Source organism: Fusarium mangiferae (assembly GCF_900044065.1).
Source record: "Fusarium mangiferae strain MRC7560 genome assembly, contig: FMAN_scaffold008, whole genome shotgun sequence".
Taxonomy (NCBI): Eukaryota; Fungi; Ascomycota; class Sordariomycetes; order Hypocreales; family Nectriaceae; genus Fusarium; species Fusarium mangiferae.
In genome coordinates, this window is record NW_024573928.1 from 1,261,703 (window position 1) to 1,287,685 (window position 25,983).

A 25,983-nucleotide genomic window follows, 5' to 3' on the forward strand; every position below is an offset into this window, starting at 1 on the left:
GCCTCGGGTGCCTGGATACAACATTTTCGAATTTCCAGAGGCACTACACGACATGCGCTATTCGCTCAAATGGTGCTGTTGATAACAACGCCGCTATGACATCAGATGGCTCAGGCGATGGGCCTTCAATCACAAGCCCAGGGCTAACCAGTACCAGTCGCGAGGTTGGCCCTTATGTTCTCAGGACTTTATTAGATGAGGTGCCACTATCTGCAGACGGCTCCAAAGATGATATCAAGATCAACTGTGTAGACTATCTAGGTAAGTAGTTTCGGCATTGATTTGGAGCCTTGCGCTCATGGTTGACCTTTGCGCATGTAGATGCGAATCTGTACGTTGGCACATCTGCCTCCGAGCTGCTTCACTTCGTACAAATTCCACCAGACCCAAACGATCCATCCGGGCAACCCGTTTATATCCTCGCATCTCGACTATGTCCTCAATATGTCGAAACTCCAGGCACTCCGAGCTCGCGACCCGGCGTTCAGCAAATCCTCCTACTCCCTCGTGTCGGCAAAGCATGTATCCTTTGCAATTGGACCGTCACTTTCTATTCCCTTCCCGAACTCAGCCCTGTTTTTGGAACAACTCTAGTCAAGAACTGCAGTTGGATAGGCGGCATTGATTTGAATGAGCCCTTGCTCGACGATGGAAGTGCAGAGAGGAGTGGAGGTGTCACTATACTCCTCTCTCTTATGCGAAAGATCCAGGTCGTGCGTGTCGGCGAGGACGCGCGCGCTTTCAAGGTACGTGTCAGCGCATTTAATGACTGCCAACCGCTCACGCGATACAGAAAATCGACTTCTCTGGAAGCACCCTGTCAGTCCGTAGAGACTCAATCGCTTGTGTGGCAGACTCTAAGTCGTATGCGCTTATCGATGTGGAACAACAGCTCAAGATCCCCTTGATGAGCATTTCATCCTTGGAAGAAACAACCTCACCCAGTGAAATTGGACATGCTCAAAGTATTGGAGCGGATACAACAAGTGGGCTGCTCCGAAGCTCCTCTTCTACCGGAAATCGCACGTCTAGCGAAGCCCCAAGCCACAGTCGGAGCACGAGCTTGGGGGGCTCAATATTGGATAGTATCCGTCGACAAGATCCTCGTGGCAACGAGGGTGAGGATTTCTTTGGCCGCAACACCTCGCCGCAGCCGTCTATAAGCCCCAGGCCATCGATTGAGAGAGCTTCAACACCAAATCCTCCTTCGCTCGATAAACCTCTCCCAGCTGCCCCTTCACCATCAGGCACACCTTCTCAGTCTACTGACCCTCGACCAAGGCCTGGATCCATCTTTCTAAAGCCTCACATCACTTCTCCGACTCCTGACGAATTCCTGATTGTTACTGGAACTGACCCCCTGGAGCCGGGAATCGGCATGTTTGTGAATCTGGATGGCGATCCTACGAGGCCTACTCTTGAGTTTACCAGATACCCCAAGGAAGTTGTCGTAGATAGCCCGCCTTTAGAACTTAACTCATCACAGCCATCTTCAATGCAGGAAGAAGATGGGTATGTTCTGGCCTCGATGACGAGAGAAAAGGACAGCTTGGAATATGGACTAGAGATCCAAAGATTTGACGCGGGCTCAGATCCAAACCCACAGAAATTCTGGTTGACAGCTAGAGAGGCTGATGGAGTCTACGGCATTCGTTCGCTTGCTGGCAGCGAAGAAACGCGATTCGATGAGATTGTTCAGAAGTTGTCGCAAAGGCGATACACTCCTTTCTCTGTTTCAATATCGCCTGGCACCCCTGATCCTTCAACTTCAGCTAAGACACCAGACGCGAGAACAGCGCTGTCAATAGAACACCTCTCGAAAGAGAAGGAACTTTTTGACAGAAACATTGACTCGCAAGACGAAGAATCATTGCCAGAAGAGTGGGAGGCAAATCGCAATGCAGAGGGCGAGGAATTTGCTCGACAACTTGCCAAGGCTCAGGCAAGGTTGGCAGTCTGGAGTGGAAGCCGCATCTGGTGGGCTATACGCAATCCTTTACTTATACAACTTGATGCCGCCTTGGAAGCAGCTTGTGTGGGAGATGTTTTCAGCCCTGCCGAGCTTGACAGACAGGCAATATTCACCACTATCAACTCTATCAGGGGTCGAGAACCGCAAAGCGAGTTGGAATTTATGACTTATGGATATATACGGCAGAAAGCTGGCATCTTGCTTTTGACGAACTTGCTGAAGTCTCCTGAAGATAGGCAGTTTACAGAAAAAGATGTCAAAGCTCTTGAAGAAGTGCTGATCGAGAGTGGTCTTGACCCTCGAGTGGTCCTTTCCCTGATTCCCAGCGTTCGAAACGAGATAATAGAAGGCTCACGTGGGATCTGGATATATGGCGGCGTCAGAAGAACCGCCGATGCTTACCTCAGAAGCAGGGAGTTTCAGATGACATCTAAGGACAGTATTGGGACACTGGAGCCGAGGACGATGCACTTTCTTCGAAGATTTCTTGGAACATGGCGCAAGAAGAAAGGTTTCGGCAGTGTGGCCGACGAGAGAGAGGTGTTTCACACAGTTGATGCGGCGCTGCTGCTCGTGCTTCTCGAGATTGACCAACACTCACCTAAGGGGTTGGGCAAGGGAGGCGTCGTGAGATCCGAGCTATACGAGATTGTGGATAAGGGCGTTGACTGCTTTGACCGCGCAGTAGATTTACTCGAAGCATACCATCGACTCTTCGTGCTAAGTCGCCTGTACCAGAGCCGGAAACTTTCAGGAGATGTTCTGTCCACTTGGAGGCGGATTATCGAAGGCCAGCAGGACGTAGGACAGGAACTCCGTGAAGGAGAACAGCGAGTTCGTGAGTATCTGACCAAGATCGGCAGCCAGGCCCTTGTCCAAGAATATGGTGTGTGGCTTGCAAATCGCAATCCAAAGCTTGGTGTCCAAGTTTTTACTGAAGACAAGGGACGAGCACCCAAATTTGAGCCAGCGCAAGCCGTTGCAATCTTACGAGAGGAGGCACCTGATGCAGTTAAGTATTACCTCGAACATTTGGTTTTTGGCAAGGGCCATACCACGTATATCAACGACCTGATGGCGTACTACCTCGACGTGGTTGTTCATGATCTGGAGTCATCTGAGGAGAGCCGAACTTTGGTCAGAGCGACATATGAGGCATACCGCGCTTTACAGCCTCCTAAGCCTGCATACAGTCACTTCCTTCGGGACAACGCGCCGGACGACAACGAGGTCTGGCACAGCCGTTTGAGGCTACTTCAACTCTTAGGCGAAGCCAATGATTATGATGCAGTAGCAATAAGAGATCGAATCTCGAGACTGCCAGATGATCTTTTGGTGCCCGAGACCATCATACTTGCTGGCCGAGAATGCAAACACGACGACGCCCTCCGCCTTCTGGTCCACAACCTGGGCGACTATGACACCGCAGTGTCATATTGCCTTCGAGGCGGTGCGAGCACAACAGGTGATGCTCCCTCCCAAAGGCCATCATTTGAGGAACAACGTCGCCTGTTTAACGTCGTCCTCCATGAGTTGCTCGCTCTTGAAAACATCAGCGATCGTGTGGAGCAGACTGGAGCGCTCCTGGAGCGGTTTGGCGGCTGGTTCGAGATTGACGACGTACTCAGTCTTATCCCTGATGATTGGTCTGTGGACATTATTGCAGGCTTCTTAGTTGGGGCACTTAAGCGTCTTGTGGGAGAGCGGCACGAAACGATGCTGACCCGCGCCCTGAGCGGAGCGCAAAACTTGCGCGTAAGCTACGATCGCGTTGCCAAGATTGATGAAAAGGGGCCAAGCATTGAAGCATCGAACTAATATGTCCTCAGCCGAGTTAGTTGCGCTGTTTCATTGTATAAAGAGGGGGATCCATAGCAAGCGTATGTGCGGAGAATATATACATCGTAATTCAGGGATTGCCTGCCTATTCTTGATATCGTGATCATGTGCATCTAATACATTTGTATCTTCGTACAGTTTTTACTTTTACTCGCCTGGCATGACTTGTCCACCACTCTAACCAGTCATCATCCAACTGTACTGTTGCCGGAGAGCTCTCATCTTATTCCGTATCCGTCCCTCACGAAGTCGTTGCTCCGCCTCATTCTGCGGGCGGGAGTCAAGTCCTCTCAGCAAGGTGAGCCAATCAATGAGACAGAGAAGACGCCTAGAACAAGTGTCTTGCTCCGCCACAATGAGTTGAAGTGTTTCCTAGAGTCCGAGCGTGAGATGGTCGTGATGCTTAAAGCTTCTTCTTTTCCCTCTGGCTCAGTGAATTTGCCAGGCTCCTCAATGTCTCATATAAGCCTCATGAGGTTGAAATCCACTTCAGCGAAGCGACGACGAGCCACCTCTTGCGCACCGTAACATCGTCCTCACGTTCAGTATTCCATGGCCTCTCCTCGCTGTTGCAATCTCTCTCCCAGATCCTCTCAACCTCGAGTCCGACCTTATGAAGCGCCGCTGCATCAAACCCGCTCATCTTTGTTCGGCCAGTATGGAAACCAGCGACAACCCAACACCTAGCCTCAGGGGTTTGCTTGAGAAAGTGGGCGATGGAGCGGTGAAGGTTCTGGTGTTGCCAAGGCATCCAGAGACAACCGGCGGCAATGACACGGTCGAACGAGTGAGCAGCTGATGTGCTGAAAGTGTCATCGAACTCACCCCAGGAATGGCCCTGGATGGAGACTGCAGAAGAGGGGGTTGCCTCAGCACCAGCGGATGATAGAGAGGGCTGGATGTTGCGAGCGACGTTGGTGCGAAAGGTTTTGAGGACGGGCTCAGCTGCATAGTCTGTGACAACGACACGCTTTGCGCCTAGCAGGCCACCCATGATACTCGGTAACGCGGTTCCAGCTCCGAGCTCAAGAGTCTCCAACCCCTTCACGTTGAATGAAATGCTGTCCTGTGCCTCACAAGGGTTCTCAAGAGGAATGCTGAGAGAGTCGGCCTCGATAAACTCTGCGAGCAGGAGTGAAGCATTCCAGAGGTAATGCGAGAACAGCTTGCGGTCATCCTCCTTTGCAGGGTCGGCGAGGTCTACTGAACGAGGGGCTTGGGGAGATGAGGTGAGGCATATGAGAGGTTGTGTTCCGCATCGCCATGTTGATTCGTGATATCGTCGGGGAAGATGACGCCCAAGGCAGTGGAGAGATAGTCTTCAGGGCTATCAGTCTCCCCGTTGACTGAGATACGCCAGGTAAGAGACATGACCTTATTAGATTGGAACCCCTCGAGTATACTATCAATGTGAAGGAGTTTTGCCCAATCTGCTCCGATGATCTGACTCGATTTGCTTATAAGATCACCCTGACAGTCTCCTGTATGGCGTGTTGTACAGAAGATATTGAGCCGCTCAGACAGACACAAATAAGAATGTGGCTACGGGAATGTACAGATGAAGATTTGTCAGATAAGGATGAGTTGAGTAAAGCTAACGTAGCCAGGCGTGGACGGTCGTGGGGCAAGGGTAATAAGAAAATTTGCTCAAGTCGGCACCGCTTTTCCTGAACTAGGTAGGATAAGATGTACGGATACGTAGCATCCAGACGACTCAGATTGCGCAATGGCCGAATACGATATATAAATTGCTCACAACGTTGCGGTGCATATTACCCCTATGCCATACTTGATCGCCTTCGTTATGCCATGAGTTAGACAGAGTTGGAGTTGTCAGCACACGAAAAGGCAGCCGATCCCTCTGACACCTTATAAGAGTCGATGACACCAATAACAGATCCATATGTTCCAGCGACCATCAGGAATGTTCCAGAAAGAATAACAAAACTACTCCATACAACCATAAGAACCCACTTTAGGGATTTCTCCTGCTTGCCTGCGCTCCAGTTGTCGTATAACCAGAAGCAACCATATGGCTGAAACGTTTGCAGTGTACCTAGGAGAGCTCCAACAAGAGACACGAGACTTCCAAAGACAGGAATCGCACTCGCTATTATGTAGGCTAGCAAGGCCGCAGAAAAGGTCAGACCTAGCCACGTAGCCCAGTGAGTGAGGGTGTTGGCTGTGAGATGTCTTGAGCCTCGAAGGACTCGAACGAAGACGTATTTTCCTGTAACCTATAGAGATTCTGTATCAGTACTCATTTTGGTTCAAGGCCGAATTTTAATCATATCAAGTACTTACATGAGCATTGATGGTTGCACCAACAATCAGACCTGGCAAAGCAAGGCCGTAAGCAACTTGCTTAATAGTCTTGCCAGCCGAACCCAGAGCAGGCGAGGCAACATAGGAGCCACAGTAGTAGTAGATGATAACTCCCACAATGATATATGTCGCTGTCGCAACGGACTGGCAGAGCAGCATCGCTTTGGTATAATGGCGAGGGTCGCGCATCTCTGCAGCGATAGGGAAAAACAGGGGTGTGCCAGCATAGGCAAAGACCATCGTCGAGAGAGCCGACATTGCTTCCGTGAAGCTCGGCTTTCCATATAGCTGGTAGTCGGACTTCCATTCGTGTTGGAGATTTGTCTCTGGAGCTGCTGAGGGTCGGTCTTGGATGCTGACGGCGATGGTAACGACATAGACTGATTCCGTCAGTATGAATGACAACTTTGAGTGGTATTCAACGCACCGCCTGCCAGGAGAGAGATTACTCCCACCCATGCAAGCCAACTTATGCGACCCAGGGTGCGGATGCTAGCACATAGAAAGACGATTATTGCGGCCACAGCGACAAAAGTGGCTGTGCATGTCCCATGCGTCGACAAAGCATTGAAACTGATAGAGATGCCCAATATTCCCGACGCAGAAGCAAAAATGGTAACTTGTACAGTCATGGTCAGCAGTGAGCTCAACTCGGGGCGCCATCACCTACACAAAGAAAAGCTGATCCCAAGGAACTCTTGTCCGAAACGTCCAAACAAGATACCGCCTGCATCGTCAATACCGTATACCTCACGGTGGTTGAGCTTGAATGTCCCAATAATGTAGTCAGACCAAGTGGTGATGCCTCCAATGACGAGCAGACATATGAGGCCGGGGACGAGACCCAGAGTGTGGAACGCCGATGGGATCGAGAGGATGCCCAGCCCGATTTGGGTCTTCATCATGAGTGCAGAAGTGCCTAGCCAGCCAACCTGTTGGCGTTAGTATTTGAGACTGCATGCATGAAACCTGTGGAAAGCTCTTACATCTCGGTAGTTGGGTCCATCTTCTGTGATATCGCCAAAGACCTCGTCGTGAGCTACGGTTGGGCGAGCGTTGTCTTGGTTCAGACCTTCTTGTGAAAGAATTGGCGCTGGATCAAAAGTCCCAGGCTCTCGGTTGTTGGCGTGCACGATGCCCATGTTGCTCTTTTATCCAGAAGAAAATAGGGAGAATGGAAGAATGGAAAGTTGCTAAGATCAGAGTGATAGTTGACCGTATATATCCTTTCAATATCTGTCTCCCCTCACGTATTCGGCCCGCCAGAACTCTACTCTGAGGACACTGGACGCTCATTGCCCCCCTCTAAGCTTTCTCGATGCTCACATGGCATTTCGCGTTTCCATGATGAAGTGGTTTTATCGTACCGGAGTATCTCTCTCATTTTGAGTGTCCAGCTCAAGCATTCATATCTCCGCTGAGCCTATCAGGGCGAAATGCAGAAAGAACTATTTCTGAGTGAATCCATTCTCACGCGCCCCTTTGTTGCTCAAGATTGGCCAGTTCCCTAAATCTTATTGCTTCGTCGCGAGGGGGCGACTGCATAAAGTTCGTGGCTGTATCGTGATGATGTACTCGTATTATCTCAACAGGCCCACTGGTTCTTTAGCATCTTCGTGCTCCGTATAGTGTTTGGGGGTTCGTTTCTACCTATCAAAGCATGCAATAAAAGGTCATGCGTCTTAATTATAGTCTGCAATAGAAACCTTGGATCAAGTTTAGATAATTTTGGGGCTTGCTCATCCTCCCTTAGTTTTGATCACCTGATTAAGTTGTTTTTTCCCCACGTCTTACTGGTTAATCAGAGGCATCAAGCTATTTTACACCCTAAGCCAAGTTACCATGCCGAGCAAGACGCAATCTATGAAGCAAGGCGTTCGTGCTTGGCGAGGTGCAGTAAGAAAAAGAACTGATATGTTCTGGCGGAACTCTTCCTGTCAACTATCTAAGGTACTTATGGATCACCATAGATCTGGTAAGATGACATATCGGGGTATGAATAAGTGGCATCGTCATATTAGTGCTCATATTATACATCCTTGTTTCAGCTACAATGGCACCAAAAACTCCCATGTCATAAAACATACACGCAAGCCCATTCCAGTCCAAATATTTGTACAATAACTTCAGCAGACACTCAAAGTAAACACCAATCACAAGAAACAAACAGTACTTGAACAATATGCAGATTAGGACAGAGTCCTCAAATAAGTATTGCTGTCAAAATAGTCCATTATTGTCATTAAGCCATCAATGGGTGAGGTACCAGTCCAAATCCCAGATAAAACAACAGTAAAAACATGGGTATCGATATGTCAACTCCATGGCGCAAATCAGTTCCCTTTCCGTTCCTTTCCTTTGCCTCGAAACTCTCATCCTATGCCTCTTCATATGCGGATGTGTCCTGTTTCCCAAATCCAAACCTAAACCCAGTCATAAATATTGTCCGTGAAGTACCCGGATGTTCCCTTTTTCTAATACAGTCCCGCTTACGCCACATTATGCTTTTTTTTCAATATGTTTTGTTCGTATACTTTGAGAGAGGGGTGGTAGTTGGTGATCGTAGGTGTGTGTGGTCGATGATGCCGAGTCGTTATAGAGTAGTGGTGGTGGTGGTGGTGGTGGTGGTGGTGTTGGTGGTGAGCATTTGCTGCATCTCCTTGAGCTGCTCAGCAGTGGGGTCGTCAGAGATCCAAGGGCCCTTCTCTTCCTCAGTAGCACCGTGGAAGCCAGCAGCTCGCTTGAGAGTCTGAACGTCGAGGTCGGTGACATAAGACTTGCCATCAGATAGCTTGAGACGGACCTCATGGTCGGTGGAGAGCATCATGTCGTCCTTGGCAAGACGGCGAGGACCATCAAAGACAGCCATGACACGCTTCTTCATAGTCATCTGACCCTTATCAAAGCCCCACGACGATGGGTAGTCGCGACGGTTCTTGCGGCTGCGAGTCTTGGTTCCCAAGGGGACACCACCGCGGGAGTGAGTGACACCGCGAGACTTCTGGACACCGTTGGCCGGATTGCCCTTCTTTCTGGTGGCAGGGGAGGCGTTGCTTCGGGGAGAGCTGTCATCATCGTCATCCCCACTGTCGGCATCTTCATCATCATGGTTTGCCATGACAGTATCTGTGGTAGTGGGGAGGTTGTTCTTCTCCAGAGTCTGGTGGACATCCTTATCATTCTCAACCTCAGCAAGGCGCTTGGCGTTGATGGCCTCAGCAGGGTCCTCTTGCTGGACAATGCGCAGCACACAGTCGTCAAGGTGCTCGTAGAAGTCCTGGGCATTGGAGAAGGTCTGTGAGCAAGTGCTGCACTTGCCAGTGGCATCAGGAGCATAGCCAGTCAGCTTCTTGTTCGAGTTGGCACCTGCAGAAGACTTCTTTCGGCTGTTGGGTGGAGTCTGCTCGACGCCATGGACTGCAGTCAAGTGGCGCTTGAAGACGTCGGCACGGTTAAAGGACTTCTCCGCAGCCGAGCCGGAGCCTGGGCAGAAGCCGCAGACCATTGTGCCTTTGTAGTGTGTGAGGGTGTGACGGTTCTTGTCATACTTGCGAGCAAAGCCCTTTGTGTGGTACTCGCAGGTCTGAATGGGGCACTTCTCAGGCCGCTCAGTCTGGTGAGTGAGCATGTGAGCCTTGAGGTCCTTGAAGGTCTTGCCGCAGTCGGGATAGGTGCATCTCTGCTTCTCCTTGGACTCGTCACTGCTATACTCGCCTGGTGTAGGTGGAACGAAATGGGTGACGCTTGGGGCACGGATATGGTTGTGGTTCTGAGTTTGACTGTGGTTATCCATTGGTGCACCGTAGGGGCTGCTGGGAAAAGTGGATTGAAAGGTTGTGGTTTGGAGAAAGGGTGAAGAGCTATTGGTCCTCATCATGTGAGGTTGAGGCGAAGAGGAAGAGGCAGAAGGAGAAGTGGGATATGTGTGATTAGGATTGGCACCGGTTTGCTGGAAGTGATTGTCATAGGGAGGGATCCCCATGGGAGGGCGAGTAAGCTCTGGATGAATCAGAGATGGGTCTGTCATGATAGAGAAACCTGGTTAGCGATCTACTACGGTAACAGTACAGTACAGAACAGGCAGTTCAGTGCTGGTCAGGAACGGAACGGAGAGTGGTGGAGTTGGGGATGGACGCGAATGATAGAGATTGCAACGTCAAGTCAGCTGAGCTAGGCCCAAGATGGGTTTCCAGCTGGCCACTGCCGATGAAAAGCAAGCAGGATCGCCAATCGTTTGACAGCGGAGAGGTGACATCAAGCGCCGATTGGGTTGACGTCGTGTGTAATGTCTCAGTTGACGACGGAAGAGCCCACGGGCTAAATCGTTGTTTAAAAGGACAGACATGAACGTGTGATGGGAAGTGGGACGCGATTGCAAGGGATAAACTCTAAGACGAAGCAGAGAGAAGGACAAGATGATGATCGGCCATCTTCAACTCGGCTCAAGCTGAACTCAATGAGCCAAGAGAGCCGACGGCCTGGTAGAGACAGGCGCAAGCGCAAGCGCAATCCGACACATCGTTTTGTCATATTCAAAGCAACGAACCGAGCAGGGGTTCAGAGGCACTAAGCACCTAGTGGTGGGGAAGAGGCCTCAGACTGGGTCTCTCTCTCTGCCAATGCCCTTGCGAGGCAGGGGGAAAGGGATCGCCGAACTCGAAGCGAGTAAGAAATAGCTCTGAACTTACCAACAAAAGCCTTTGCTGCCGGGAAATCAAAGCTGAGCTCTTCCATTCCGGAGCTAGGAAACGACGCAAAATCGGATCCGATGTAGTCACTGCCCACAATTGCAGGCTGGAGCCCGAGGCCTTGGGGAGCCCACTCGGGCATTGCACCCATTTGGCCATGGTTTGATTGGGGAGATCCAATTGCCGAAGACGTTGTCGACGCTGCCGAGGCTGTGGAAAGGCTGGATGAAGGGAGTCTCATGTCCGAAGATTCATCTGTGTACATGCTGGGTGATGCGCGGCTGTTGAGCATGTAGCTGAGGGCCTCGGCGTACAATGAGGGCTCGACAAATCCCAAGGATGAAGAAAATGCATCTTGGCTGCCGCTCTGCTGTTGAAAGCCAAAGGCATCAGCAGGGATGCTCACGTCCATGGGTCCCGAAGTGAAGATGACGTTGGAGTCCGTATATCGGGCAAAATCCTCGGCGTCGGAGTGATGAGGGAACATGGCGAATGATGGTTCTGTCAAGGCTGTCATGATGTCTGTGGAAGAAGAACGGAAGACAGAGGCTTGAATATCGGCAAGGTGAAGATGGGAGTAGTGGTGGTCAAGGTGAGGACGGGCTTGACGTAGTTATAACTCAAGCTCGGGTTGCAATCACCTTTATCTATAATCGCAACACACAATGTCAGGTTCAGAGCTCCAAGTCAAGTCAAGGGGGAAGAGTGGCAGAAGCGGGGATTTTCCTCGACGTCGAGGCAAAGAATGAGTGGACGTAACCCGGAGAAGCTTACCTGCACTTCGCATTCCAGAAACGGAGTGAGGCTTGAGGTGAGGAGAGGACGTCTCGAGGGTCTGAGATGTTTCTGGTGGATGTGGGTTTAGACACGGAAAACAATCTTCTTCTGGTCGGTTTCCTGGAACTTGTGCGCCGTTGATGAACTTTTCTGTGTTTCGAGAAGGAGGAGTGTTGCTAGGGTCCAATTAAGAATGCTCAGTTCACCAAAATGTGCTTGAGAAGAGTTGTCTCAAAGTGTTCGTGGTGAAGATGAAGCTGAAGATGAGGGTGATGTTAGTGCTTGGTGGATGGTGGGAGGGGCACTATAGGTCGAAGTATTCAGAGACCAGTTGTTGTACTGGTCTTTTCGTCTTGGAAAGGACAGACAATGGTCTTTAAAAGAAACACTGTCGTGATAGATTGACCCTTTGTTGAGGTTGTCGTTGTCGTTGTCGTTGTCGAGTAGCAAGCTCTTGCAAGACCCAGCGAGAGGGTTGGGGGCTGCCAACGTAGATATAGGTAGTCAAGGCACCACTGCACCTGCATTCGGGCCCCGTCCGCGATGGATCGGCTCTCTCCAGTTGACAGACAACTTGAGAGGAGGCTGCTGGGGTAGAGAGCGTCCCAGAGGTGGAAGCCATGTACGATACATCGGCCGGTACATTGGTAGGGCCTAGCTCTCTCTAACCTCAAGCCTCTAGGGCCCAGCAATTGAAGCCAGTCCAGGGGAGGGAACCAGGGGGGGAGGGTGAGCCCACCACCCCATCACCAGCCAGCCAGCCAGCCCAAGCCCAAGCCCAGTTGACCAGGCCTTAAAAAGACGAGGAGGGTGTGTGTACAGGACGGACAGCACAACACATCACACCAAGCAAGCAAGCAAGCAAGCACAGCCGTGGGGAGGTCTAAAACAAAAGGTAGTTAAGAAGGAAAAAACAAGTCCAACTCCATAAAATGGCAGTCACAGAGACAGAGACGGAGGCACGCCAGCGGCCCAGCGCCATGCAGCGCCAAATAGCGCCAGCCTGCCTCAGAGTGTAAGGACCAGGGAGAGAGAAGAGAGACGGCACATTGATTGATTCATTCATTCAGTTACTCAATTGAAATGTGCCTGCCGTAAAGTACGGTAGATTTATGTATGTATGTACTGTACAATGCAGTCCCGAACTGTGTGGACAATTCCAGGCTTTGATATTCAAAGATATGTTGCATCCATGTCTTGGGGGCCCTGGATTTCGGGAGGATCATTATCATTGAGGGGGAGCAGACACAATGATTGAGGCGTATCGCCTCCCGCCTTTTCCCATTGCGAGATACGGAGAAGACTCTCTCCTCGAAGAAAATGGTCCGCCATGTATCACCGCCCTCAGCAATTACCTAGAGTTGCGGCTTTGTCTGTTCTTGATGTCGAAAAGGCGGAGGAGGTTACAGAGCAGAGTAACGTTTTGGTATGGAAACATGGGGTGGATCAAAGACCCGGCCGAGGCGTGTGCGTGAGAAACAAATTGGTTTACCAAGACGTCAATGAAAGGAACTTACGTGGGTAGCGGTACAAAGGAGAAGGCCTCCTAGATGGACAGGGTTGACATTTGGCAGTGTGACGGGGCGATTCCAAGGGTCGACAGAGGAATCTCTCGGACAGGGGGGCTCTGGTTCAAGTCCCGATACTTAGAGGATGTAGCTTCCGGTACGTACTGGCGACCCTGGGTACTAACCTACTAAGGTAACACACCTCACACCTCCAGTCTCAAGGACACTTCGCCAACCAACCGCAGTTTATGAGTCCATCGTCGCCTTTCCCAGCTTCAGGGGTCTCCCAAGGCTGTCCCGCGTCACAACCCTCCTTAGATGTGATGTAAGTAGGTATCTTAGTAGCCAGTACCGTACCGCTTCCCCTCAGAGTATAGCATGTTGATACGGGCTGGACGTTGCTATTCGTGGTCGGCCAACTGTGACGGTAGTTTGATATCTAAAAATGAAGCTATTGAATGAGAGTTGCGGAAGTCTAAACTCAATGCTAGATGCAGATGCAGATGCAGATGCAGATGCAGCAGAGCAGCCAAGGCAGAGTTTACCTATGAACTTAGACCCCGTGCGGCAACCATCGTCAATCTTCCCGTCCATGGTTCGCGCGGTGATCCGCCTCAAGCCTACCTACCTCAAACCTACAGTGCTGTACCTTACCACCAACGTTTAGGTTGTCGCGACTTTGCTGTACCTACTGCGTCGAGCCCCTCTTCTTCATCATATCCTAATCATCATCCTCGCCCTCCCTCCCTCCCTCCCTCCCTCCTCCCTTCATTACATCGCGGCCAATAATATCCTGCTGATCCTCGATGAGTCTGATCTGACATGGACCAGCCCGTAGGTGAGGGTAAGGTTCCAGGATGCTGGGTAAAATTAATTGGAGTCTTCTCACTTACGATTATGTCTCTTCGCAGAATATCCCAAAGCTGGTGATATTGCTTAGAGGAAGCTTAATGCTTGCTTTTTTCCTTATCGCTACTGTATCAAATCAAGCACCACGGCATATCGGCAATTGACCAACCAGAAGGCGATTGGTTATACTTTCGGTAAGGCAAAGTAAGCTCCAAGCTCCAAGCTCTTTGAAACTACCAGTAGACTTTACAGCACATCACATCACATTCCTCCGTTGCCTCAATGAACTTACACATGCAGCATTCTAAGCATCTTCAGGGTAAGTCCAGCAACACTACCCGCCCGCGTCTGCAAATATCTGGGGCCGCGAGACATTGAAACCGTCTGCTAAAGCGTGGTGGCTCGAAAAAGAGGCTTTGCCCGAACGGCGCTGGTGCAAAGAAATGGCAGATATTTTTATCGATAAACCAATGCACAACTAACACAGATGTAACCCAACGATGCATCAAATAGTGCTGCCCTGCCCTGCCCTGCCCTATGAACAGAGGGCTGTGCCTCTCACAGAATTGTGCTATGAATCGATCAATCAGTCAGTTGCTGGGACCAATCATACTCATCGGTTGCTTGATGTCTCAATCGGCCCCGAGGCCTGGGGGCGCAGTCCGGCCTCGCCAGTCCTCCCAAATCTGGGACCCTTGAACGTGTACTGTAGGTATCCCCCTGTCTCTCCCTCAGGGCACCCTCAAAACCTTTCCGGACGTGGTCGCTGCGCCCTTGTCACTGGCTCCATCGACTCGCACGTTGCGTTGCATCTTCCGGGGAAGGCGTAGTACCAGCATCATTCACTCAGTCAGTCAGTCAATCAGCCAGGCCCAGGGTGGTCAAAGCATTGGATTCAAGCATATCTTGCTTGGCTATTCCCAAACTGGTCACTCGTGTCTTCAAGTCCTTGCTGACCCGGAAGATCACTGCTGTCAAGAGTTACTCATTCGAGCATGCCTGTCAATGTCCCTGCGCTCACAGATCTCCATTAGTTATGACAGAATGTTACTGTCAAGTGTTTCACACTTGGCCTAGCCGGTCTGAGGCAATCCCCATCTAACCACCGCACATACATAGCATAGACCAGACTAAGATGAACTTCAGAAGCCTCGCGGAACAAAACAAACGCCTAGCACCACGTTAGCACTGGATGTCATGTCCACATGGCGTCGGCTCAACATGGCGCGCAATGAGACAGGAGACAGGCATCGGAATGTTTATTACATGCAACTCAACTGGACACGATCAAAAGTAGGAGAGCATGGCGGAATCTAATTCACTAGCAGACAAACTTCTAATTCCATCAATTGTTCTAGGTGGAGTCTAGGAGAGTGAGGTATCCACGAGGGAAATGATCAAAGAAAACAATCAGCATCACTTTAATTAGACCTGCATCTCCGGAACCGCCATGTAATAATGTCTGGTCCGGCTTACAAGACTGCCTCCAACACATTCATTATCTTATTAGTGCAAAGCGGTTGCTAGTCAGGTAACCTGGCGTTCCACTACTCGTACATATCTTATTGTCTTTATTGATCAGGATAGGTACGAAAAAGGTGCTGCGATGATGGCTGTGTCTTGGGTGCCAGATGCATCCGATATGATGTGTACCTTGAGCAAGCTTACAAGTCTTGAGGCGGGCATCCATCATTCGTTCGTAGGGCTTAGCAGACCTTGTCTCAAATAGCCTTACCGCTAATCAGCGGGAATCGTGTGTCTGGAGTATGGGCATCTCAGTCTCCCAGGCGGACATTCTTGCAAGCCAAACTCTGATTCAGACGTGAATGTAGTCCCTCGTGGCGCCGGTGCTTGAACCGTTCGAGGTCTGAGTCCTCCCTTTCATCCGAACGCCATGTCCGGGCGACGTAAAACGGTGGAAGACGCTTCAAGCTTTGTTCCCTCAGAGGTCCCGCATGTTGTGCGTGCAGAGTTCCTGCGTTTGTTGGCGGCGGCAGTGATGAGTTCAAGTTGGTTCTTAGTAGGGGACGCAACTGGCTTAGCGTTGCGGAGTTTGTAGAGGGGCTGCCAATGGAAGCCATCATCGACGGATATGCACTTATTATTGGATGCTGTGTACCAGCAGCCCCTTGACAAGCGACAAGCTCTTGTCAAACTGTTTGTGGATGGTGGGGGTTTAAAAAAAGAAGCGGGATGGCTGTGCAACGCATCCGCTACTGGACATTTTGACGCGATTAAAACATTTCAACAACGATTCTGGGGTGTGCTGTACGTTATGCAGTAAGCCAAAGAACTGTCGAAGTAAACTTTAGTAAATGCATAGTTATGCTTCATGGAATCTGAAAGCGAACTTGCATCTGTGAAACCTTTTCGAGTCTAGGCTAGGCATTCTTGTCAAGGCAGCAAAACCACCACAGCTACGCCGCCATGTATCGACGCACGAGGACTTTCATCACTGGGTAGACTGCTTACCACAGGGATGCAGTTGCATGGCACACATCCATTGATCGAGTTCCGGTGAAGATCCTTATGACTGGTCCAATGCTTGTCAACGTCATACCCTCGCATCCTGGTGAAAACGAGATACACGAGACACCGGGTACGGCATATGGATGAGCACTTGACCTTCTCAAGTAGGCAACCCATTCTCCACGATCCTCTGATCCCGATTTCAGTAGGTCTCTATCGCGGTGTTGCCTAGATACAGAACCTCGCAATGCATGAACTGTATCATATCTGCTACATAGCATCAATGGAAAATAGTAGTTGGCATGAAATTTGATTGATTACTCTCCGGAGTAACACGCACACCTTGCCATCCTTTCCGTACAACTCTGACACTAGCTCATCACAAACCCTTGCTTCGGGCTGTTCCAGCATACTGGAACGCTTACATTAGTACTATAGATGCATAACAGAGGTGATATTGACGAGACGCATAAGCAAGAATGCCCAGTACGTTCACCGCTAGATCTCCATGGTAAGAAAAGCAAAGAAAGACATAATTGGGCATCGCTCAAAGGACTCATCATCAACACTACCACCACACAGTAGCATTTTCTGAATGTCTTGCTGATAGGTACGTACCGGAGAAGGGGAAGATGTCGACAAACATGAGCAGGGGTTCAGAAGTGGATCACGAAAAGGAAACATGGGATCCGATGTAGCGGGTCCTCTCTCTTATCGCATCCGATTCCACCATAAACTTGACCAATGTCATCTTGCATCTTTTTATTAGTGCTCTCCACGTATTGCTCACTCGCTAGCCAGGTAGTTAGTACTGTACATACATACCCACTGTGCCAAGGTAGTGCGCTGTAGGTATCATTTTTTGCTTTGTCTGTTTTGATGAGTTCCGATGAGATTGACTGCCTGAGATCCCCTAATCATCAATCAATTCCCACTGGCCGGTTCAGTGGTTGACTAGGTAGGTACTAGGTAGGTATTCATCCCTGGGTCAGCGTCAGCCTGCATCGGTCATGGCCGAGTTAACTCGATGGTTTTATATGTGTACCTATTCCAGCAATCTTGCACTACAAGTATCCTCATCCTCACCCTCAACAGCATGCAGATGCAGGCAAGGAGTTCCCGAATAAGACCCTACTGGGGGAGCCTTCACCACCACCTACAGCGAGCCAATAGGGCCAGCTACCCGCTGGACGTTTACGGTATCGGTTATGCACAGCGCGGTTTATGTATGTGCACGAACCTTGTACAGCCTGGCACCGTACATTAAAATGGGTGCAGTTGTACGCACGTATGCACACAGCCATCTCGACGTGGCACTGGGGTATTGAGTACTCAGCCCTATCGAGTCTCTGCCCTTACATGATGTTGCTGGCTGTAGCTTCTTTTGTCTTGATGAAGGACGTATCAAACGCTACAGCAACAACAGCCTCAGCCAGCCACAAATTACCCGTTTCGCCCTGATTTGTCTGCTTGCGGATGAGGACCCTGAAACTCATATTCTCACCCGTTTTACGACCGTGCATCGGGCGGCCGCTCCATTGCAATCTGTCTGGCATCAGAAAGATATCTCAGATTCTGACTAGGGACCTTGCCGCATGGCTTCGGCTGTCTGAGTCGTGCCGCTGGAGGCATGTGCTTTAAGGGTTGAACAGAACAGTCCGCGACCACTCCCGTCGATGGATAGGCGCGAATTCCGCAGTGAGCGGCTTTTCCGCAGTCTTCATTTGCTTACGTAGCCGACATTCGCTATTCCCACAGCCAATCCCAAGCTTCGCCTGCAGCGGCTATTCCCGTTCAGTCAGGGCAGCCTCCGACCTCCTGACCCCTGCTTGAAGCCTAGGAAGCATGAGCTTGTGTTGGAGGTGGGGAAGACCCTGGGCATCACTCATCCATCAAACAGCAGAGATCCGCCTTGGCGTTGACCACACATTTTGGAGGAAAGCCACATCTCACGGTATTGATGATCCCCCCCTTGGCCCTTGCAATAATTATCACTTCCGCTTCGTGGCATTGAAGGTTGTCATTCAATTAATACACTGAGGTTCTAGGCCGCTTGAGACCGCAGCTTCCGTTCTGAACGGTACGAGTGGCGCCATTTCGAATGCCGGCAGTTGAGAAAGGAGAATGTTAACCCTTGAAGAGAGAGAGAGAGAGCACCAGATCAAACCCGAGATTTTGGGCTTGGTTCGTCACAACGTCTACCGACCGAATAGCGAGGACACCAGCCACTGCCCGAGCTCGTCTTGTTGTACTGCATAGATACAGAGTACGTAGGTACGAATTGAGACATGGGCAAAACATTGCTAATCAGAAATGTTTCTGATCTTGAGGCAGAGGCAGCATTTGGTTCTCAATGGCTTCGATCAATCAAGGCATGCTTTACAAAACACAGCCTTCATCGCGGTTCATGGTAATGTCGCTATGGCTTCATGGACATCCACCTCCATTGGATGGTAGCCCAGGATCAACACCCATCCATTCCCAGTGGGGTGTGTTCCCCAATGACGGGAAGCCCCGCTCAACGCGACAGGAGGGTGTGGCTGATGAGATGGTTGATGACGCTAATAATAATAAAAGGCCGCAGCACTAAAAGCCGAGCTCCTCCAATCTCTGGGATCAGGTTGGCGCGTAGGGCTGAGCACAGGCAGCCCAACGAGAAGTGTCCGCGATACTTACTATACGTACCTGGTGTGACCTGCGTCAGAGATGGAACGGAACTCTCCTTGCGGTTCAGTTACAGTTGAGGTCAAACCTTCCGTGAGTGATTCGCCCAAGGCCCCCCTGTAGCCTCAAGACTCAGACCGACGGCCAGATCAAGCATCTCATGGCCTGTCATTGGATTCGATGCCAAGCTGCTCTCTAACCCACCAGGGTGCCCAGATTGGTAACGAGCGCGAATGCATCTGCAAATGATCTCTGAATGGTTCTGTCTGTGCTGTGTCTCTCGAAACCATGAATATTGGACATTCACTGTAGCATCACCGTCATCACCGCTACAATGGCAATGCCGCTTGTTACCACCCACCTCAATATTGGCGAAGGTTTGAGAGTTGTCTTTTCATCAATCATGTGTCGTCGTTGACTAGGCTCTACAACCAACTATTGGATACACGATAGTTTTCTGACATGCCGTGCCCCTCGGACTGTCTACTCGACACAGTCAATCTGCATTCCTCAGCTGAAGCAGAAACGGGTATTCTTCCTAAAACAAAGATGCTGTGTCAGATGAAGCGAGTGGAAGTGCTACTCGAATGAAATTGGATGCACAGCAGCGCCTAGAAAGTCAAGAAGAAAAAGCAAAACATAATGATAAACCATCATGAATGGAGATACCTACATGCATACCTACTCACGGATTGAAGACCTCGGCACCCGCGCTGTCGCTGTTTGGCTCAAACTGTGGTGGTGTCCACATGGGCACATTCCAGCGGTCGGCCGCCCCAAGCAAGTAGTCTCTGAGCTCTTGAGTTTCTGACCGTTGGCCCTGTCTCTTTGGGAGCCTCTGATTGGTTGTCAACAATCCTTGTAAGTCGATAGAGTTGCCAAGCTCTCTCGGCTTCACCGATGCGCGATGCGAATAAACCGCCAAGTCTGACTCTCCCGCCGCCGCCATTTCCGTGGCCTACATACGCTCCGCCGTGTCCTCCTTTGGGGACTGGGTTCGTCACGGGGTCCTCCATTCGGAACTGAGGGCCAAGTCTCTGCACCTGATTTCTTGCATCATGAACAAACATGACCCTGGCCTGGCCCAGCGCAGTCAAAAAACAGCCCCCACTAGACAAGCGAGATAGACACCACCACCAAAGACTCTCTCAAGTTCACCATCCTTTGGAACATTGATGCTACCTAATCTCCAAGATCTTTGGCTGTTGCTTTCTTTGGTAGCTCGGAGTTTTTACCTGGAAGCCCACCTATCCCGCTACAGAATGTGTGATTGAACCTTGAGTGAATCGATATGTGCTTACACGAGTGACCCAGTTCAAATTCAGATCATCATTCTCCAACCCCCGTACGAACAATGCACAGCACCCTTCCCCCGCCAATTCTGGTAATTTTATAACATCATCGATATGTCGTATTGCTCGCGTTGCTTAACTGAGTCTTGGCGTCGCTTCAATCCTGGCTCATGTCTTCTGATTCATATCTCTCAGTTGCCTTGCTCAGGGACCTTGTCCCCCAGTATACCCATATTTACGAAGTACTGTATTAGGACTCGTACCGACCATCCGCAAGGAACAATAATGTTGTATGTACAAAGAAATGTCTGGGCGATTGGGTCCTACCGAGGCATTGACGCTGATCAATGCTTGTCGTCGGGGACATCCAACAGTCCGAGCTGTCAAACTGAACGAGATAGCCATAGCTTTTGGGTTCTACGGATACAAGGCTGCCGTTACGCCACCTATTGTCTCACAGACTGAACGCCAGAAATCAAGGATAGGCTTTGTCGATCACCTACAGCCACCGTGTTGTACTGGATCGTCCTGGCTTCTAATGGGCCTTGCTCCACGGTATCACATACATATCCACTTCACTGTCGGACAGACATCCTAGACCTTCAGTTTCCCATGGACGATCTTCAGTATCGCCAACAGGTACACCGTAATGCTTCCGCGTTTAGTTGCTATCGAAACTGGTTGGCCATCATTTTCTCCTGGCGCTCCAATCTCATCCTGCATCTCATCTCCCAACAGAATCGTCTCCTGGGGTTTGTATAGGCAACGGGATACCCCCACCGAGCTCGACTGCCCGTCACTCGACGAGCGAATCATTTTCGAGCGCAGAAAGGCGTCGTCAAGACACTGACAACACAAACAAACTCCACCGTCCTGCATGGCCCGTGTGGAGGCCTAGTGTCCGTTGCGTGAAACACTCAGAGATACTGGTAGAGGTTGAAGCGCTTGAACCTATTCTCCTTCGCCGGTAAACGGTAAACTAGCAGTGGTCTAGGCATTAATCTCTCCAAGGAGCAGCCTTGCAAAAGCGAGGACGCGGAGGCAGTTTGGTCCTAAACTTCCAACTGTGGTAGCCTTACGCGAGCGCCACCAGTCTAACACACAGACTAGGTCGATACTAACGACCGGTAAATAACGCGATCACGGCGGCCTAGAACAAGAAGAAAAATGAAAGAAACAACGGCAGTTTTTTCTTCTTCCTTTTTTACAAGGATCAAGGTACTCAGGTATGTACCTACTGACGTTGAGCCGCCGTTGTCGCTGGATATTGAGGGCATATCGCGGTCCAGATTCGTTAAAGACACTGCTTCTCTGGGATGGCGGTCATAACCTCGGAACATTAAGATTGGCTTAATTGATGCAGGTGAGCATCGATGTCACTCTGCCTTTATCATTGTTCGCAGTCTAGACTTTGGGTAGGGACGGCACTTGGTGCCAGCGGCCTGGACGCCATTCAGCCACATCCAGACTGTCGGACTGAGTTATTGAAGCTAAAAGTGCTCATGATGGGCCACTTGTGAATCAATGACCCGGCTATTTGGCTACTGGAAGATGTACGAAGCTACTGTACGAGGCCACGAACTCCCCATCATTTTGCTGTTGCATAACGTATCATGTTGAAATCGGCGGCGTTGGGTTCATGTTATTGATCCAACTTCAGTTGTCCTCAAAGCACAATTAATAAGACGCACATCTTATAGGCGCCACGAGACATACAGCTTGATCCTGGGGTATAGCAGAGACCTGTTAAGGTGCTGGATCCCAGTGCGCGGGGCATTGGCTGCGATGTTGAGAACCCAATCTCAATGTGACGTGCAGACTATTTTGGCGAGAGCAGATTCCCGTCTGAGAAGGCGAGTGCAGCGCGGGAAGACGACAGTCCAGGTGCTGGGAAGTTCCCTGCGGCCTCTAGGCATTGACTAGATTCGCACGTCGCAAAGTCCAAGAGGCGTGCGGATCGATGAAAGTCAATATTCCCGTGGTTTCACATCGTCACATCGATAAAATGCAAAAGTGAGTGACCCGACACAATGGATTGATGCGCGCCCTGCCGCTTGTGAGCCGCCCCCCTGTCGATATTGTATGTATATACATGGACTGGACTAGACACGACACGCCAGGACAAGGCTTGAGATGCCCTATGCCCTCACCCCTCGAGGATCTTGGGCCACGTGTGGGAGTCGTGATTGAAACTGGCAGGGGGGGGGGGATATGAGGGGAGAGGGAAACAAGAACAAGAGAGAGAAGCTCGTTACTCCGTAATAACCCCTGCTTTGCCCTGTCCCGTCTTGCCCTTGAACCTGGCCCTGTCGTTGAGGAATCCCGACGCCGACGCTTTTCGGGAGTGTTCAGAAGGCAATACAATACATACATCTGCTTCCTGCATACCTAGTCCGATGTAATTCATCATGATGTTACTCTGATCCTGGAGCTTGTCATGGTTGGACAGGCCAGAGAACCAAGACAACAAGACAGACCAATATGTACATATGGATGCGTGTGACTACTTCGGACTGTCATGCATCCGAGATTATTGCTGCAGGTCGACATTCTAATTCTGTATCTGAACTGCATTGTCTGTCTGTAATCTGTACTACGCTCAAGTCTATCCTAGCCTTTCCTGCAACCCTAAGGCAACTAGGTGAATGGTACCACTCATGTTCTCCCCGGTCGAATCGTACGCCTCGTTCCCGGACTCGTGGGTGTTCCGGTTGCCTTTTTGGCTTGCCATATCACCAAATTCGCCTTGTGCTACCCCAGTGTCGGTCGAGGTCTTTCTCAAAGGAGGGAGGGTGTGGATGCTGCATCCAGAGCGATCCCATATCAAGAGCAGCTGCAGTTACACTGCACTGATGAGCGGTCGATAGTTGTCATTGCCATTGTCAACTATCTACCGAGCCCCGATACCGATACGGTCATTGAGAACCCCACGGCTAGGCTTTCTTGCCCAGACATCACTGACTGACTGGCTGAGTCTGCCTGCCACTTATCCATACTCGGCATGACGCAAGGGGAGCCTTGTTCTGATCTGATAGACATGGGTGAGGCTCCTTCGGGATGTTGTATCGCGAAGATGGGGAACGGGTCAGTTCCGTCTATTTTGCCCTGCCAGAGAGTAAAATACCACTCTGATCACTAAACCCATCAGGAGATTTCCGCACCACCAGATCGACATTGGTTATGGAGCCTCGTGCTCGTTTCCATAATAGTCCATACATACAACGCGCGGTTCACGGAGAGTTTGGCTAACAGACTCTCGCTTGTATCAATGAGACGAGTACCCATCGTGAGTGCTACCAAGTCAGCATGACCTCGAGAATGGGTTCGGAGAACGAGCATCCAACTAGGATCATACGCGGGGTTTATTGAAGTCTGATTTAACTTAGATCACCTTATCTGAGCCATTCGAATCACTGTGACGTGGCGAGCAACAACTACCTACCTATTCACTAGACGCCGTTGATAGTGCAAGTCCAGACTCGACGGCGATCACAGTGTCTCAAGTGTACTTACAGTGTTACTCTGGGGTACAAGCTCTTTCTGGGCGTTGATGATCTACCTTTTGGCCACGGGAAGCTCCTTTGGACCTTTGGTTTTAGTGTGTTTGTCAAGCTCCGACGAACCAGAGCCGAGCAGTAGCAGATCAGTAAACCGTGGCGTACCCGAATTAGGTCTTGGGTGGCCTCGATTACAGTTGAGACCGGCATTGATTGACTTTGGACTTTCCACTGCCCGACCCCTCCGGCCTACGGAACACAGACGCCCAGGCCTTGTTCTTAGGGGGCCCGGGGCTCTGTCGACCCCTACGCCCTGGCTCCCAACCTGCCTTAGGTGCCTTGAGCCAATCTTTAGGGGCGGGCTGGGACCCTTGCTCTGGCGCGTGACAGCGGATTTGGGACTTGGCTATGCTGGCTCCGGGCGCGGCCTCGCCTAAACGCGGAATGGCTTCCGTTTTCCATCTTGAACTCGCCAAAGAGAAACAGGAGCCAGCCGCTGGGCAGACTAGGCGCCGTTTGGACATGAAACAATAGGTCGCGGAGTTTTTCGAGTCGTGTAAACAGCCTCTTTCGGACAATAGAGAATGAGGCTCTGCCTATCACTCACAATGAGATGTCCTCTCTATTCGTAGTGTTGGTGATTATCATGATGTTCACAAATCGGCGACATGTGTTTAGGACATGTTGATAACATTCACAAGTAGAGCACCACCATCCCCTACAATAGTACATGACTACAATTCTAACATGCCTTCGAAGTTCAGAGTGGTCCTACTTGGTATGTGCCAAGTTGTGATCTCCTGTTAAGAACCTGGTCATGCAGCTTATAGTTTAGGGTAGGCTCAAAGGCTCGAGATCAAAGTAATCTTCTATACATTCGCAACTTCACTTCTCCAACCCCATCCCCCAATGGCATTCTCTTCTAGCTTCTTCATTCCTGAGGCTTCACAAATCTTAACTACTACATCTCTCACGGCTCTCACCTCATCTACACTGGCACCTCCGTTGAGTGCACCCCGCAAATGCCCCTTCAATTGAGGGTTCACCTTTAAGGCTTGGCTTCAGCATTACACATGGTTTTAGTGCAGCCCAGTGGCTGCTCAGAAAACACACTTACATCTTGGGGGATGAGACTAGCAATGAGTACGAATGAGGTTTCGGCTGGTGTAAGCACATCAGTGTTGCTGAGTACATACCCATATGTCAACCTCGCCAGCAAGCCCAAGTCTGGCGCACCTGACTGGTCTAGTTGTCCCATTATACGTCTGGAAATCTTACCATATATGGCATCGAAGAAGGCTTGTCCTCGCCCGAGCACTTGTGCTGGCGCAGTATCATGTATGTCCTTGTGTCTGAGAGATGTGCCCATCCCTGGTTCGTCTAGTAGGTATTCAGGGGTTGCGGACTTGAGAGACATCAGAGCATTAATCGACTATCCGGAAATGTCAGCATCGAGGTGAGTTCATCCTACTCGTGGCCTACAAACCTTGGGCATGCCTCCCACAGCAGAAGCTTTCAAGAGGGCTTCTCTGAGACGTCTAGAGATGCGCAACTGATCGTCCCGGCTCGGAATACCATTCCCAGTAGTTTCTGAGCCTTCCTCTATGGCATTCTTGAAAACCTCTGGTAGCTCGTCCGGTCTATTGAGGGCCGATAGAGTGGTAGCGGTGACAAAGTACCATGTATTACGTGGAAGATTTGGTCGTTTTCGAATAGCGGCAAGCAATGTTGGGGTAAAGATGGGCTTCATTGCTGTCATGATGGTTTGCGGTATCTAGGAATGGGCCTAAAATAACAACAAGCTCATTTACATCTCTGCATTGACTCAAGACCGCGATTTTTATACGACATCAGTCTCGCTAGCTGACAACTCGTCTAGCTTTAGGGTAGTAACTTTTGATCAGCCATTAGTGCCCCGGGTATTATAAATACCCAATACGCGGTGAAATATCGGCTTTACCTTCGTACGTGACGTGTGGTAAACCTACCTACCTTAGGTTCTCACGTCAGAGCAGAATCACGTGCATCGGCTCGGCCCCTGCGTCATCGGTCGTGTGTCACTCTGCTTAACGTGGCATCAAGTCGTCGGCTGTTCTTTGATAC

General features: G+C 50.4%; 5 protein-coding genes across 5 annotated transcripts; 1 reads left to right on the top strand and 4 right to left on the bottom strand.

The window, feature by feature from the left end:
* Positions 1-95: 95 nt before the first annotated feature.
* On the top strand, positions 96-3,790 carry FMAN_11369 (uncharacterized protein; the record flags this gene model as incomplete). The annotated part of the gene is made up of 3 exons (XM_041834172.1): positions 96-261; positions 322-746; positions 794-3,790. The coding sequence occupies 3 exons, from the start codon at positions 96-98 to the stop codon at positions 3,788-3,790; spliced, it is 3,588 nt and encodes a 1,195-aa protein (XP_041684463.1).
* Positions 3,791-4,280: 490 nt separating this feature from the next.
* FMAN_11370 (uncharacterized protein) lies at positions 4,281-4,805 on the bottom strand (the record flags this gene model as incomplete). The annotated part of the gene is made up of 1 exon (XM_041834173.1): positions 4,281-4,805. One exon carries the CDS (start codon positions 4,803-4,805, stop codon positions 4,281-4,283), a length of 525 nt encoding a protein of 174 aa, XP_041684464.1.
* Positions 4,806-5,625: 820 nt separating this feature from the next.
* On the bottom strand, positions 5,626-7,278 carry FMAN_11371 (uncharacterized protein; the record flags this gene model as incomplete). The annotated part of the gene is made up of 5 exons (XM_041834176.1): positions 5,626-6,048; positions 6,116-6,516; positions 6,564-6,755; positions 6,807-7,068; positions 7,123-7,278. 5 exons carry the CDS (start codon positions 7,276-7,278, stop codon positions 5,626-5,628), a joined length of 1,434 nt encoding a protein of 477 aa, XP_041684465.1.
* Positions 7,279-8,729: 1,451 nt separating this feature from the next.
* On the bottom strand, positions 8,730-11,311 carry FMAN_11372 (uncharacterized protein; the record flags this gene model as incomplete). The annotated part of the gene is made up of 2 exons (XM_041834177.1): positions 8,730-10,156; positions 10,825-11,311. The coding sequence occupies 2 exons, from the start codon at positions 11,309-11,311 to the stop codon at positions 8,730-8,732; spliced, it is 1,914 nt and encodes a 637-aa protein (XP_041684466.1).
* Positions 11,312-24,749: 13,438 nt separating this feature from the next.
* On the bottom strand, positions 24,750-25,639 carry FMAN_11373 (uncharacterized protein; the record flags this gene model as incomplete). The annotated part of the gene is made up of 3 exons (XM_041834178.1): positions 24,750-24,926; positions 24,998-25,312; positions 25,367-25,639. The coding sequence occupies 3 exons, from the start codon at positions 25,637-25,639 to the stop codon at positions 24,750-24,752; spliced, it is 765 nt and encodes a 254-aa protein (XP_041684467.1).
* Between the last annotated feature and the right edge of the window lie 344 nt (positions 25,640-25,983).